Genomic DNA, 14,563 nt, shown 5'->3' with positions numbered 1-14,563 from the left:
AAGCAAACCCCAAACTTACATCCCAGGGATCTCACCTAAAGCCAAAATCTTGGAAAGTCAAAACACCCTGGGTTTGACGGCAGGTGGGGTCGCCAAAGTCATTTTTCTCAGAACCCTGCCCCCTTTCCACTCCGCCCGATTTTTGGGGGCCATACACATACAGCTATATGCATACGAGTTAAATGTAAATGCACATAAGTTGTGGGCTTACTGTATTGTCTTCTAAATTCCCACTTGCCTTTTAAGTCTTACTGATTACTGTTTCTGCACAGACAGTTCCCGACTGCAAAGCTGCAAGTCCTATCTGTTTGGAGAAATAAATCCTCCCCAAGCCCTTCTTCATCAGACAGTCTCTAGCTGCTGCTTTGTGGGGGAAAGATGCTTGACTTAAAAGTAAAGAAGCGTGGCCTTAAAACTGCAGATTGCAGCGAGGAGATGTAGTTCAGCTGCTTGCTAGGAAACACACCAGCAATTATGATCGAGTACACCCCCTCCCCTGCAATTCTCATTGTTAAGACTCGCCTGCCTCTACTGAATTTAGCTGAAAAAGAGGGATTAAATAATAGAGAAGGAGCTGTGTTAAAATAAGTTCACCCAGTCCTCCAGTTTAGCTGGTAAGGATGAGGCTAACAATGGCTATCGACCACAATGTTCTCCCTCCACTGTGGGAGGCAGTGTGCCTCTGAATACCAGTTGCTGCGAATTGCAAGTGGGGAGTGTGCAGGAATTTTCTTATGTTCTTAACTCACTGTAAATTTCGACAACCTCAAACACGGATTATATTAAAGCACCAGGTCCACAACAAGAAGTTTATACACACCCACAAACAAACACCCACCCACCCACCCACCCACCCATAAATATATGCCACAGTTCATGGTGAAATGTGCAAATTACACTCGCTGCCAGCCTCAATATTTCCCTTTCAGAGTGTTTCCAAAACTCAAATTCTATTGAGCTGCGTGTGTTTTTAGCAAAAACCCTTGTAAGGTTGGCAGTGGGAGCTTGCTCCTTGCACAGTTTACAGATCACAAGTATGCAAATCTCATTCCTTGGTTGGGAAGTTTACAAAATGTTCTAGAGCTTCATGATGTAGCTTTGCACTCTGCAGATCTTGTCAAATTCATTTATTTTAATTGCCATTCCTGCTCTGAGTGATAATGGCCCAGAGATGTCACCGACAGCATAAATAGCTCAAAGGTATGAATGAAAGACATTTGGCTGGACCATTAAAAATGAAATAAATGAAGGCGAAGATCCTAGGCTACTCTCGGGGTCACGCTACATGCTGTATTAAGTAGGAGCTCCAGCGTAACATGTAGTTTGGCCACCACAGCCTTTATATCCCTGATCAGCAACTGGTCTACCAGGATGGCTGCTGCTTTGGATGCAGCCAATCCAAAGCAGCTCTTCTAGCAGCCAACAATCACTGGTGACAAGCTCCTGCTTGCAGCTGCAGCCAATCACCCATCCACCCCATTCACTATCCATGTATAAGACGAGGTGCGTTTTTGAACATAATTTTAGAGTAAAAAAACCCTCAACTTCTGGGCTGCATCAATAGGAGTATAGCATCTAGATCAAGGGAAGTAATAGTACCACTGTATTCTGCTCTGGTCAGACCTCACCTGGAGTATTGTGTCCAGTTCTGGGCATCACAGTTCAAGAAGGATACTGACAAGCTGGAACGTGTCCAGAAGAGGGCAACCAAAATGGTCAAAGGCCTGGAAACGATGCCTTATGATGAGCTGGGTATGTTTAGCCTGGAGAAGAGAAGGTTAAGGGGTGATATGATAGCCATGTTCAAATATATAAAAGGATGTCATATAGAGGAGGGAGAAAGGTTGTTTTCTGATGCTCCAGAGAAGCGGACACGGAGCAATGGACTCAAACTACAAGAAAGACGATTCCACCTAAACATTAGGAAGAACTTCCTGACAGTAAGAGCTGTTCGACAGTGGAATTTGCTGCCAAGAAGTGTGGTGGAGTCTCCTTCTTTGGAGGTCTTTAAGCAGAGACTTGACAGCCATATGTCAAGAATGCTTTGATGGTGTTTCCTGCTCAGCAGGGGGTTGGCCTGGATGGCCCTTGTGGTCTCTTCCAACTCTATGATTCTATGACTTATACACGAAAAAGTATGGTACATGCAGGGGGCTCAACCCACAGCCTCCAAAGGTGGCCTCAGCACCATGTTCTGCTGCCACAGATGTCATTTACTCTCTGCGCCTTATGCCCCAAGTTGGCAGCTGGAAGGAGGGAGCAACCAACATCTGTCGCGGGACCATGTCTGTGCAGCCCTTCAGCACAACAGCACCCCCATTCTCCTAAGCTCAGACAGCTTAAGTGTTCCATCTGAAACAGAAGCTGCTCCTGCAGATTTAAGCACCGCCTGCATCTAATGTCTCGCTCAGTTGGCAGGAAGGCAGCAGCATGGTAAAAACCGAGTTTGGAAGAGAAGACAACAAACGGAATATCATCATTTTTGCATGGATGCGGTCCCAGGTGCCAGGGCCTGTTTCAAAGCTGATGTTTTCCCTCCTCCACTTATTCCAAGGATGAAGAGTGGCAGCTTCCTTCAGTTAACAGGTGTCTCTGGAAATGCTATAAATGAGCCCAGATAAATTGTAGAGACGATATAATTTCAAGACAGGAGCGGGGAACCTGTAGTTCCCTCAGCCTAATTTTACGCAACATCCTGCAAGTAAGTTAGTTCAGATCTGCATTCACAGAGGGGGAGTTGGAAGAGGGGATCTAAAACAGGCTGGTTCACATGTTGCAAGGAACACTAAGCTGTTTCTACAAAGCCAGGGATAGTTCAGTTGGCAGAGCATGAGACTCTTAACTTCAGGGTCTTGGGTTCGAGCCCCATGTTGGGCAAAAGATCCCTGCATTGCAGGGGTTGGGCTAGATGATCCTTGGGGGTCCCTTCCAACGTTCGGGTTCTATTTGGAGATGCTAGGATTGAAACTGGGACTTTCTGCATGCAAAGCATCTGCTCTGCCGCTGAACTATGCCCCTTTTCACCAAAGGATTCAGAACAGGATAATGTTTATGCAAAGCAATTCCACGTAACTCCATAAATTTCAATGCGCATCTTTTTGTCAGTGGCTTTCACCCCGCTCACAAACTTAGATCCAAACATTTCGAGTAAGCTTTCTAAACATAACCTCTCGCATTCTATTTGGAAACAAGCAAGATGTGATTTTTTTCCCAACTTGGTCAAAAAGAATTCCATGAGTTTGTGAAGTTCTCGCTCAAGGTCATAAAAGGACTTTAGGCCTACGTTAGACTATCATAGTCACAACAGGTTTTATTATTATTATTTTATTTTAAAAAATTAGATGCTCTGCTGGTGAACACACTTTGGCAGCCGAAATTGCCTTTGGCACCATAGCAAATGGAGCTTTAAAGCCCTGCCCTCTCTAAAAATCAATAAACAAAATTCCCCCTGGACTTCAGAGTAAGAGCAAGGCAAACATTCTGTGCCACTTCAAAAACCTCACTGGTGCATTCAGATCGTACATCACATTGGGTGGAAAAACAGATTGGATTTTTAACTGGATGACTGCTGCACCAGGTCCATTACATCAGACGATGTGGCCTGTTGCCCATGAGAATACATATAATATATTTTGACTAGTTAGTCCCTGTCATCCCAAAGCAATAATTCGGCTATAGTCAATCACTGCTTATCTTCTAGAATTGCATTTTCCAGCTTTTTGTCAGGCTCCAATTACAGTGGTACCTCTACTTACGGATAACTCTACTTACGAATGTTTCTACTTATGAACGGAGCTTCGTCCGCCATCTTGGATGCGGTTTAGATAGGATTTTTTCTACTTACAAATTTTTGGATAGGGTTGCTTCGACTTACGAATTTTTTCTCCCAATGCATTCCTATGGGATTCGACTTACAGATTTTTTCGACTTGCGAATATGCGTTCGGAACGCATTAAATTCATAAGTAGAGGTACCACTGTAGTCCCTGAACAGATTTTACCAATGATGCACCGGGGGGGGGGGGGGAGAGAGAGCACCAGTAAATTTGCATTAAAAGACAACCAGCTGTATCCAATGTTAATCATACCCAGTAGACCCATTGAAAAATGGACATGAAATCAGATCCATTAATTGGGGTGGGTCTACTCTAGGTAGAAGTTAGTTGGCTAGAACTCTCAGCTATGGAGAAGATGCAACAGAATTCTCACACAGCATTTTATCCTTTTATTTGTATCATTTGTCTACACAGTGGTACCTCAGTTTGCAGCCTTATTGGAATCTCTTTCTCCAGGTTTAAGTACACAATTGGTTCTGGCAGTCTGTACTTAACCTGAAGCATACTTAACCTGAAGCAAACTTTCCCACTGAAAGTAATGGAAAGTGGATTAATCTGTTCCAGACGGGTCCGCGGAGTACTCAACCTGAAGCGTACTTAACCTGAAGCGAACTTTCCCATTGAAAGTAATGGAAAGTGGATTAATCCGTTCCAGACGGGTCCGCAGAGTACTTAAACCGAAAGTACTCAAACCGAAGCGTACGTAAACCGAGGTATGACTGTATATTGCATTGTATCCTGCCCAGGTATCTAGAAGAACGGTGGGTTATAAATACTTTTAACAGTTAAATAAACATACTGACAAGAACCGGGTGCCAACCCTTAATTCAAACACACCTATAAAGTCCCGTGAGCCCTGGGACAAGTAATGCAACGTACAGTAAAATGCAAACAAGAGCTTACTTGCATGCAGAAATATATCTCTGTTTGCTTTTACAGTTATATTATATACACACTCCACTCAAGTGTTCCCATTTTCCTGCTACTTGGACAGTCTACTCCTGTGCATTGAATTGGTCCTCAGTACTGGAGTTTGCCAGATGTACATGCTTGGCTTGGAAAAGCATCTACATATCCTATTGGGAACTGGGAGCCCATTGGGACAGCCATTTGGGCCCATGGCAGCAGCTTGAATTCCTGTGCGTGTCGGATCCCCTGTACGTGGCTAGCTGGCTAGGTGTTGTTGCTGCTGCCGCCAGGCACAGGAAGATTAAATGCTTTGCATTCCTCCACAAAGCTTTGAAAGAAAGAAAGAAAAAGACATTTAAACGTGGTGAGCAGAGCAAAGTCTGCTTCATGGTGGCAAATACAGATGCAGCAAAATTTCTATTAGGTTTTGTATGTAGTTGTTTGCAACTGTTTGTAGTTGGTTTATACCACTTTTAATATTTGCTGGTTGTATTTTGTACTTTTTCTAGGCTTACCCCCGGAGAGGGGCTGGTAGATGAACAGTAAAAACATGAAACAGATATGTAAGCAAATAGGAGGTTCTCTGCTTACAGAGTGGAATGGTACAGCCAATGATTTCAACCAACATAGCAACTGAAGAAAACTTTATAAAAAGTTATACTGCAAAGGTATTGTCTATTATTTTTTAGAAAAAATCATTTTGATAATAATAATAATAATGTTTGATGTTTTATTGTGTTTTTAATATTCTGTTGGGAGCTGTCCAGAGTGGGCTGGGGAAACCCAGCCAGATGGGCAGGGTATAAATAAATAACTGTTATTATTGTTATTGTTATTATTATTATTATTATTATTATTATTATTATTATTATTATTCTGAGCATGACTTGGTTGGATATCCACTTATACCTTTTAAGAGTTGTTTAAAATGTTTCCTTTTAAATTCTACGGCAGTGGTCAGGAAACCTCGAAAGGAGCTACGATGAGCTTGAAACGCAGGTGTAACCTGAACCTCACAACCTTCCTAGCACATACAGTGGTACCTCCGGTTGCGCACGGGATCTGTTCCAGAGTTCCGGTCGGATCCAGAGGTGTGTGTATCCAGAGGTGCCACTTCTGCGCATGCACACAGTTTAGCACTTCTGCACATGCGGCGAAACCCAAAAAAATACTTCCAGGTTTGCTGCGCACGTATCCCAAAGGATATGTAATTGGAGGTGAACGTAAGTAGAGGTACCACTGTATTGAGATATATGTGTGTTTATGTTTGTACACACACACACACACACACACACACACACACACACACACACACTTACAGACTAGGCTGCAGGGGTGCCATCTCACCCTCAGGATATGTGGATGCCCTCCACCACAACGCAGGTGTGCTACGTCACATGCACACGCCTGTACACAATGCATGGCGTGTGTATTTGACATTGCATGCCTGCCTTGCAGTGCTGGCAGGCGATGGCTGCTCTTCCTCCTCCTCTCCGCAGCCAGCGAGACACCCTTTTCCGCGGGAGGAGCTCAGACTTAGAGGGAAAGGGTGCCTCGCTGGCTGGCTGCAGAGGGCACAGCTGAACTCCTTTTCTCTCAGAGGCAGTGCCGCGGCTGCCTGCCACCTTTTCTTATTGACTTTGTGGGTGCCTGCCCCCCACAATTACATTATTGTGGGTGCCCAAGCACCCACGGCCCCCTGGAATTGGCTCCTATGCCAGGCTGCTTGATTCTCGTTTGTGACTTTAATGATGAAAGTCTACTGCACTGTTCAACAAACACTATAAAAAGGTGGCGGCTCAGTCCTACACAAACAGTGCAATCCTATGTACGATTACGGAGGAATAAGTCCAACCACTGTACTTAGTAGAGCTTGTTCTCAGGTAAGTATGCGTAAGAATGCAGTTTCAAGCCACTTGCTCGTGCGCAACACAATCCCAACTGAGTCCCACTGAGTGCAATGGAACTTGGTTCTCAGCTAAGTGTGCTTAGGGTTGGTATTGGTAGAAAACAAGTCTGTTACAAAACAGAAACCACATTGCTTCCCACCAACTGCAGCAATTTTCTCTGCATGCTTTCCTGTCGTATTAAGAACATTTGCTCCCTGCTCCTAATGATAATGGCATGTAATCCCAAACCCATTATTTTAATACAAGGTACAGCTATACTTCAGCTTAACATCAACTGTTGATTAAAAAGATGGGCTACATTAAGCAAATTGTTTTCCCATCCCCAAATAAACCACAGCTCTTCTTTTACTGTTACTTGAGTTGGCACAGCCCCTGCCAACTCAGGCATACTGAAGACGAGCAAATATAAACTTTGCTGGACATATTTCATCCATACGGAATGAGAGCTAATGAAAGTCAATACAGCTTTGCTTTTGCATTAGCCGATCTATAGGCAATGCGGACAGAACAATCAATGTGCCATTTCCCCCTTAATTTGCTCCAGCGAGGTTCCATTGCAAGGAAACCCGTTTCCATCACCAGCCAAGGACCTACTGCTGGACTCCCCTTTAGACCAGCACTGCCAGAATAAAATTCCAACCCAGGGAAGTAGGACCTAGGGCCCTCCAGACACTTCTAGACTAAGTCCCATCTTCCCTGTCCATTGGCTGATGCAAGTAGCAGCTCAAAGGCATATGGACAGCAACAGGTTGCCTATACCTGCTCTAACCTCCTACTAGCTTCATTATCAATATGTCCAAGCATCCCAACACTTCTAAATGCTTTCCGCTCTCTCAAAATCATGGCTTAAGGTCATTCAATTATGGCCAGACTCAACAGCAACAATTATTTCTATACTGCGCTTCATCTGAGGGTCACGATATAAAAAACACAAAAAATACACAGCATAAACGCAAACATCTGAAAATAAAGTTCCAGATCAAAGGTTAAACTTCGCTTTCAAAGTGAACTACAAGAGCCCTCAAACCCTGCAAAGATCACAGGCTCTCAAGTTGCTTTGTCTACCCCACGATATTTGACCTTAGAAGAAGAAGAAGAAGAAGAAGAAGAAGAAGAAGAAGAAGAAGAAGAAGAAGAAGAAGAAGAAGAAGAAGAAGAAGAAGAAGAAGAACCAAGATTGTTACAAATACTGGCCTTTGAATAACAGATTGTCAAGAAAGTGCCTGGGAGAAATACTCTAAAATTACTTCTTCAGGGATGGCTGTGTCAGGTGTAGCTAGAATAGAGATTTTGAGGAGCCAAACTGCATCATGTACATGCCTCTAAGCGTTCATGGAAGTCACATTTAAGTGTATTTCTGTTAGCAACCAGTTCCTCCTAGTTCCTACTGACCTTAAGAGGAAGACTAACAGCCTATTGCGCCTGGGCCAGTAGCCCACCTAATTCTTCGTCAACCGGCAATGGCTCTCCAGGTTTTTCAGAGAGGAATCTTTCCCAGTCCTCCCTGGAGATGCTGGCAAATGAAGTTGGGACCTTCTGGAGGAAAAGCATGCGCGGTACCATTGTGCTATAGTCCTTCAGCCCTGCATGATGAAAGCACGCGAATTATTGCTTTTAAAACTCAAACCTAAACACGTCAACTCAGGCCTAACCCCATGCGAGTCCAACGCTTAGGATTGCAGCTGTAAAGAAATTCAAGCAAAGCTGATGTGGCACAGATCTGGTGGCTGGGTACACAGAAAACTCTGGCAAGCATGGGCACTTAAGAAACATATGTTCAATGGTAACACTCGAGAGATATACATACTGGAAGGACCAGCATGGACTCTGTGTCCAGTCCTTTGCAGAAATACTATAGTTGTACAAAATGTTCCAAGCAAGTATATAAATATGCTTTCCAATCCCAGCCTCTCAATACAGAAATCAGGGCATGCTTGAGTAATGGATTCAAGCTACAAGAAAGAATATTCCACCTAAACATTAGGAAGAACTTCCTGACAGTAAGAGCTGTTCGACAGTGGAATTTGCTGCCAAGGAGTGTGGTAGAGTCTCCTTCTTTGGAGGTCTTTAAGCGGAGGCTTGACATCCATCTGTCAGGAATGCTTTGATAGTGTTTCCTGCTTGGCAGGGGGTTGGACTGGATGGCCCTTGTGGTCTCTTCCAACTCTATGATTCTATGAACATATACCGTACATACAAAGACCCACTTAAGAGTCCATACTTGCAAAGATGGCTTCCGTAGTCTCTAGCTCTTTAGCTATCTATATTCAAGCATCATCCATGTTCAGAAAAAAAATGCTTTATACTTAGTGACCTAAGAGGAAGAGTGCAGTGGCACATGCCTGTAATCCTGGAAGTGGAGGCTGGAGGATTGCTTGAGCTCAGGAGTTCGGGGCTGCTATGCCGATCAGGTGTCTGCACTAAGTTCAGCATCAACAGCGTGCTCCAAAGGATGCCATTTCTGAAAGTTACCCATTGCCAAGAGTAACAGCCATCCTAACGATGTCACATTCTTGGGAGGATTGACCAGGTACCACAGCTATCCCATGAATAACATGGATATCCCATGAATTACAGCATGGACAGACCTTCCTCTTGCCAAGTTGGCTCTAGATCAAAAGCTTGGCAACTTGTGGCCTTCAGCCCTTGGCCCAGTTTCAAAATGCCTCTGCAATTGATCAGGACCGCTGGCAAGAGTGATTTGTCCCTCCCTTGGCAACCCACTGGCCAGGTATGAAGAGGAAGGGAGAGAGAGAGAGAGAGAGAGAGAGAGAGAGAGAGAGAGAGAGAGAGAGAGAGAGAGAGAGATGGGTGGCAGAGAAAAATAGAAGGAGTTGCCTGTCCAATTTGTCCTCTAGCCCCAACCGCTGCTGGCTTTGGCCCCTGATTATTCTCCCAGAGAAAAAAGGCTGCCTAGCTATCCTCTAGATCAGTGGCTCCCAACCTTTTTTTTTTTTTGGCCATGCCCCACCTAAGCATCTCTAAAATCCTGATGTCCACCCCCGCCCCCCGGTGACATATTATTATTATTATTATTCCAAAAATTGGACTCCTATTCACGTGACGCCTAAAAGGCCATTCACTGTTAATAATTCATTCTTGAATTACACCCCCCCAAAAAAAAAATCAAATTGCCCCCTGTGGGGCATGTGCCCCATGTTGGGAACCACAGCTCTAGATGATACTGTGGGTCTTCTGTCAGGGGAGATTTTAATGGACTTTTCTACTTATCCAATGAAAGCTTAATATTTTTAAGCTACCTGATGTGGAGGAGGAAGCAAGGGCAGATTATAGGAAATAGTCCATTACAATTTCCCACTGCCCTTGCTAACCATGCCCCAAATTATATACTTAGCACATTTATTCCCTTAATCCATTGAAAATGTGAGTATTTGTGATAGGATTTAGAAGCTGTGGAGGAGAAAGGAAGGACAGTGCAAGGACATCTATGAAATCAGAGTATCCAGCCTTACGAGTCCATTAGATCAGGACTAGGTGAGATGTAGGCCTTGCCCTGTCTAGTTTCCTTTTTCTTTCTTTTTAACTAAAATCTTCATGGTCTATCAATGTACAATGCAAGAATGCACAACCAGGATCTACTGCCATCTATACAAAATACCATCAAGATGACTGGCATTTCACAAAGTATACCGTAAGGTGGCACTCACCTGTCCCAAGGAGATTGCCATTTAAGTTTTTACAGTGGGAAAACCACAGAAAAAGTGGTGGAGGGAGAGATGAGATGAAGGCAGCAGCATGGTATATATTGCTTCAGTTGCACGCACTTAAACTTAGTTGCTGTGGCACATGGGGAGGTTAAGGAATGGCTAATCAGTGCTATGCGCTCCTGAGTGTACATTATTGCTGAAAAAAGTGCCTTGCTTGCTCAGACCAGGGCCCATCAAGTCCAGCATGCTTTGCAAGAATCCCAGCAGGCCTTGGGGGGATGAGGCACTAGAAATTGGCCCAGTGGTTTCCCAGTGAACCATGATCTACCGTCACATTACCATATTTACTCAAATGTAACGCACACCTTTTTTGGCTAAATTACGTCACGAAAATTAGGTTGCACATTAGCTTTGATACCCCATTTACATTCGCCAGCAAATACTTTTGGGGTTTCAAGGTTTTGAAAATGGAGGTGCGTGTTAAGATTCGATGGTGCATTAGATTCACGTAAATACAGTACAGTATATCCAGTTTTTAGGTTTTCTGCAATGCTGATTGCTTCAACTTTTCCTAAAGTTAAAGACCAAAGCTAACGCACATAACCGCTTCTCCTTCTGTGCACAAGCCTCTCTTTCTATGATTTCCAAGCAAAAAATTAGCAGAAAAAGCTAATGATACCTTCAACAAGTCACCTAACACTACATCTTTGGCCTCCTCTGATTCCCCAGTCCTGCATACAGAGCACCCCACCAACAACAATTCCTCTTCGTGCCCCAGCGTCAGATATTTTATCCTTAAGTTTACACACATTAAGACTATTTACTTTCTTTTTATTTTTTGGTCTCCCAAGCACAGCGGATCAAAGCAGCCAGCGAATGGGAAGCTGTGCTCAAATGCACAGGCAGAATTAAGACGCGGGAGTTGGGGGGGGGGGAGGAAGGAAGGAACCGGAGTTTAAAATCCCCAAATCGAATCCATCTGGAAGCCAAAGCCGGAGGGGAGCGCGCTCTTCGGGTGCGGACGCGCACGCCTCACGCGCAAATTCGAAACACAGAGGTAGCATTGGGGTGCGGGGTGGGGGTGGGGGACACAAATATTAAAAAATCTAGGTATTTTATTTGTTTGCTTTTACCTTGGAGATTTTGGACTCTGATGTCGCTGATCTGTCCGATCAGCTCCTCCCGCTGAAACCAGTCCCATTCGTTCCCAGCCATGAAGGAGCGAGGCAGAAGTGGCGATGGAAACGCCGCGGCTGCAAAAGCGGGGGACCCCTCCGTGAGCTCTCTCTCTCTCCCCCTTCTCCGAAAGCGCACTCGGGCGGAGGCAGGATGGGGGGAGAGAGGGAGAGCAGAACGAGGAAGAGAAGGAGGGACACAGAGAGAAGAGAGCGCAACCGGCAGGGGAGCGATGGGAGGGAGCAGGAACTGCTTGGCCAGAAGAGTTTGGGGAGCGGGGGGGGAGGCGGCGTTCAAAGCCACTGAGCAGACACAGGAGGGGTACAGGGAGGGTGGGTCCGAAAAAAAAATACCCAGACCTCACATTTACGCACAGGAAAAGGGCAGTGCGCGGGGAGGAGAGGGATGCAGAAGGTATGGGGAGGGGGCTGGCTGGAGAGGGATCTGGACGGGAAGGAAAGCCCCGCGCTCTCCCCAACCCTCCCCCCCTCCCGGTGGGATCAAGTTTTTAAAGGACGGAGGTGAAGCCTGAGGATTCTCGGCTGCATATTGTGGTGTTTCGCACAGAGGCGACGCAGCCGCTGGTTTGAGTGAGGAAGGAGCAGCCTCGCAGAAATGCGCACACAAACACCACCTGGTTAATGTTTACTGGAGAGCAAGACGCGTAACGCTGGCGCCGGCCACTATTCACACGCCTCCCTCCCCCCCTCTCTCTCTCTCTCGGCCAACGTCAGCCTCGCCTCCTCTGCTCTCTTTTTTTCCTGGGCAAGAGGATAAAAACAGTCGCCATCTGATTAATCATTTTTTTCAATTCCAAATTGGTGGGTGGGAGTCAGGAAGGAAGGAGAAGAGGGAGGGGGGTTTCTCCAAATCTATGGGAAAAGCAAGCAGATATTCTGGTTAGCGCTACCGTCCCCTCTGCCGGTAGCAGCAGCAGCAGCAGCCGCCCCCGTTTGCAAAATGAAGACATGAGACGAAGCTCTGCATTCCTGCTTAGGGATTTCAAACCTGTGTGTGGCGGAGAGTAAAGGAAAGCAGCGCAGAGGGACGGGAGGGAGGAGATCCGTATCACCCGAGCAGAAAAAAAGGGAGGAGAAAAAGGAGAGAGAGAGAGAGAGCAGGAGGGGGCGGAGGAGGAGCAAAACCCTCCAACCTGTAGGTTCCGGGGGCATCCAGGACTCAAGGAAAAATAATGCAAATGTTTTTAAATGCCCAGAAGAAGAATTTGGGCAAACTGGTTAATTTCTACGAGGGCTTCTTCCGGTCCTACCGTCTGCCAGTAACAAGCTGCAACAGTAGAGAGAGAGAGAGATCTTTTCTTTGGGTTCTTGAATTGTTTCTTGCCTCCAACCATCTCTTTTAGCACTGGATGGGTTCCAGATCCGTTTGCCAATTGAGTGCTTCTCAATATGCGATACACGATAAATAGCTTTATAGCATAGGGCACATGCTCAGCCGATTTCATGTTTCACGTGGGAGCAGGTTGGAAATATTTTTTACGTAGGAATCGAATGGCCCTAATCTGGGAGGCGACTCTCACGTTTGGGGCGCTTCTGAACCGGAGGGTCTCTTCGGATGATGGCCTTGTTATTTTAAGGAATGCAAAACCAGTGCTTTTTTCCCTTGGGGGTACTCAAGGGTACGCAGTATCGGTTTACCGGCACCTTTTTTCCCTTGAAGAAAAGCACTGTGCGCAACTCTTTTAATTTATTGCAGGCAATCCGAATGCCTTTCTTCCGGATAGCAACAAGAAAATGATGTTTCTTGTCCAGGATTCAAAAAGTGCAATCTTTGGCCAGTTTGCAAAAATTTCCCTACTAGCACCAGTACTGTTGTTGGGAGAGCTTGGAAAGATAGTCCTAGTTGCCCATAAACATCACAGAGGGCAAGTCAGTGACGCATTCTGCTCCCCCTCTTGCTTGTTAATAATAATAATAATGATAATAATGATAATAATGATAATAATAATAATAATAATAATAATAATAATAATAATATTTTATTCCTATCTGTGTGCGGAATGTGGAAAGAGCTTCACTGATAGATCCTCTCTCACTTCCCATCAAAGAATTCATACAGGGGAGAAACCATATCAGTGTGTGGAATGTGGAAAGAGCTTCAATCACAGCTACAGTCTCACTTCCCATCGAAGAATTCATACAGGGGAGAAACCCTATCAGTGTGTGGGGCCTTCTCGGTAGTGGCACCCACCCTGTGTAATGCCCTCCCACCAGAGGTCAAAGAGAACAACAATTACCAGACCTTTAGAAGGCATCTCAAGGCAGCCCTGTTTAGAGAAGGTTTTAATGTTTGATTTCTGTATTTTAATGTTTTGTTGGAAGCCGCCCAGAGTGGCTGGGGGAACCCGGCCAGATGAGCGGGGTATAAATAATAAGTTGTTATTATTATTATTATTATTATTATTATTATTATTATTTATACCCCGCCCATCTGGCTGGGTTTCCCCAGCCACTCTGGGTGGCTTCCAACAGAAAAATAAAACACAATAATCTATTAAACATTTAAAGCCTCCCTGAACAGGGCTGCCTTCAGATGTCTTCTAAAAGTTTGGTAGTTGTTTTCCTCTTTGACATCTGTTGGGAGGGCGTTCCACAGGGCGGGCGCCACCACCGAGAAGGCCCTCTGCCTAGTTCCCTGCAGCTTGACTTCTTGCAACAAGGGAACCGCCAGAAGGCCCTCGGTGCTGGACCTCAGTGTCCGGGCAGAATGATGGAGGTGGAGACGCTCCTTCAGGTATACTGGGCCGAGGCCATTTAGGGCTTTAAAGGTCAGCACCAACACTTTGAATTGTGCTTGGAAACGTACTGGGAGCCAGTATAGATCTTTCAAGACCGGTGTTATGTGGTCTCGGTGGCCGCTCCCAGTCACCAGTCTAGCTGCCGCATTCTGGATTAGTTGTAGTTTCCGAGTCACCTTCAAAGGTAGCCCCACGTAGAGCGCATTGCAGTAGTCCAAGCGGGAGATAACTAGAGCATGCACCACTCTGGCTAGACAGTATGCAGGCAGGTAGGGTCTCAGCCTGCGTACCAGATGGAGCTGATAGA

At 45.4% G+C, this 14,563-nt stretch overlaps 1 protein-coding gene across 2 annotated transcripts in view; it reads right to left on the bottom strand.

Moving 5' to 3' along the window:
• Positions 1 to 12,555, bottom strand: part of CLMN (calmin) — a 68,997-nt gene extending 56,442 nt beyond the window's left edge. Inside the window, exon 1 of one of the 2 annotated variants that reach the window (XM_035106652.2) lies at positions 11,456 to 12,555. In XM_035106652.2, the coding sequence (XP_034962543.2) occupies positions 11,456 to 11,537 (82 nt within the window). In that variant the 5' untranslated portion in view covers positions 11,538 to 12,555. Of the gene's footprint in view, positions 1 to 1,628; positions 1,884 to 11,455 lie in introns of those variants that run through there. The other variant, XM_060272040.1, reaches the window with a different exon arrangement.
• Between the last annotated feature and the right edge of the window lie 2,008 nt (positions 12,556 to 14,563).

Source organism: Zootoca vivipara, chromosome 1 (genome assembly GCF_963506605.1).
Source record: "Zootoca vivipara chromosome 1, rZooViv1.1, whole genome shotgun sequence".
Classification (NCBI taxonomy): Eukaryota; Metazoa; Chordata; class Lepidosauria; order Squamata; family Lacertidae; genus Zootoca; species Zootoca vivipara.
Note: the sequence above shows the minus strand (reverse complement) of the source record. Positions and strands in the feature narration are given on the sequence as shown.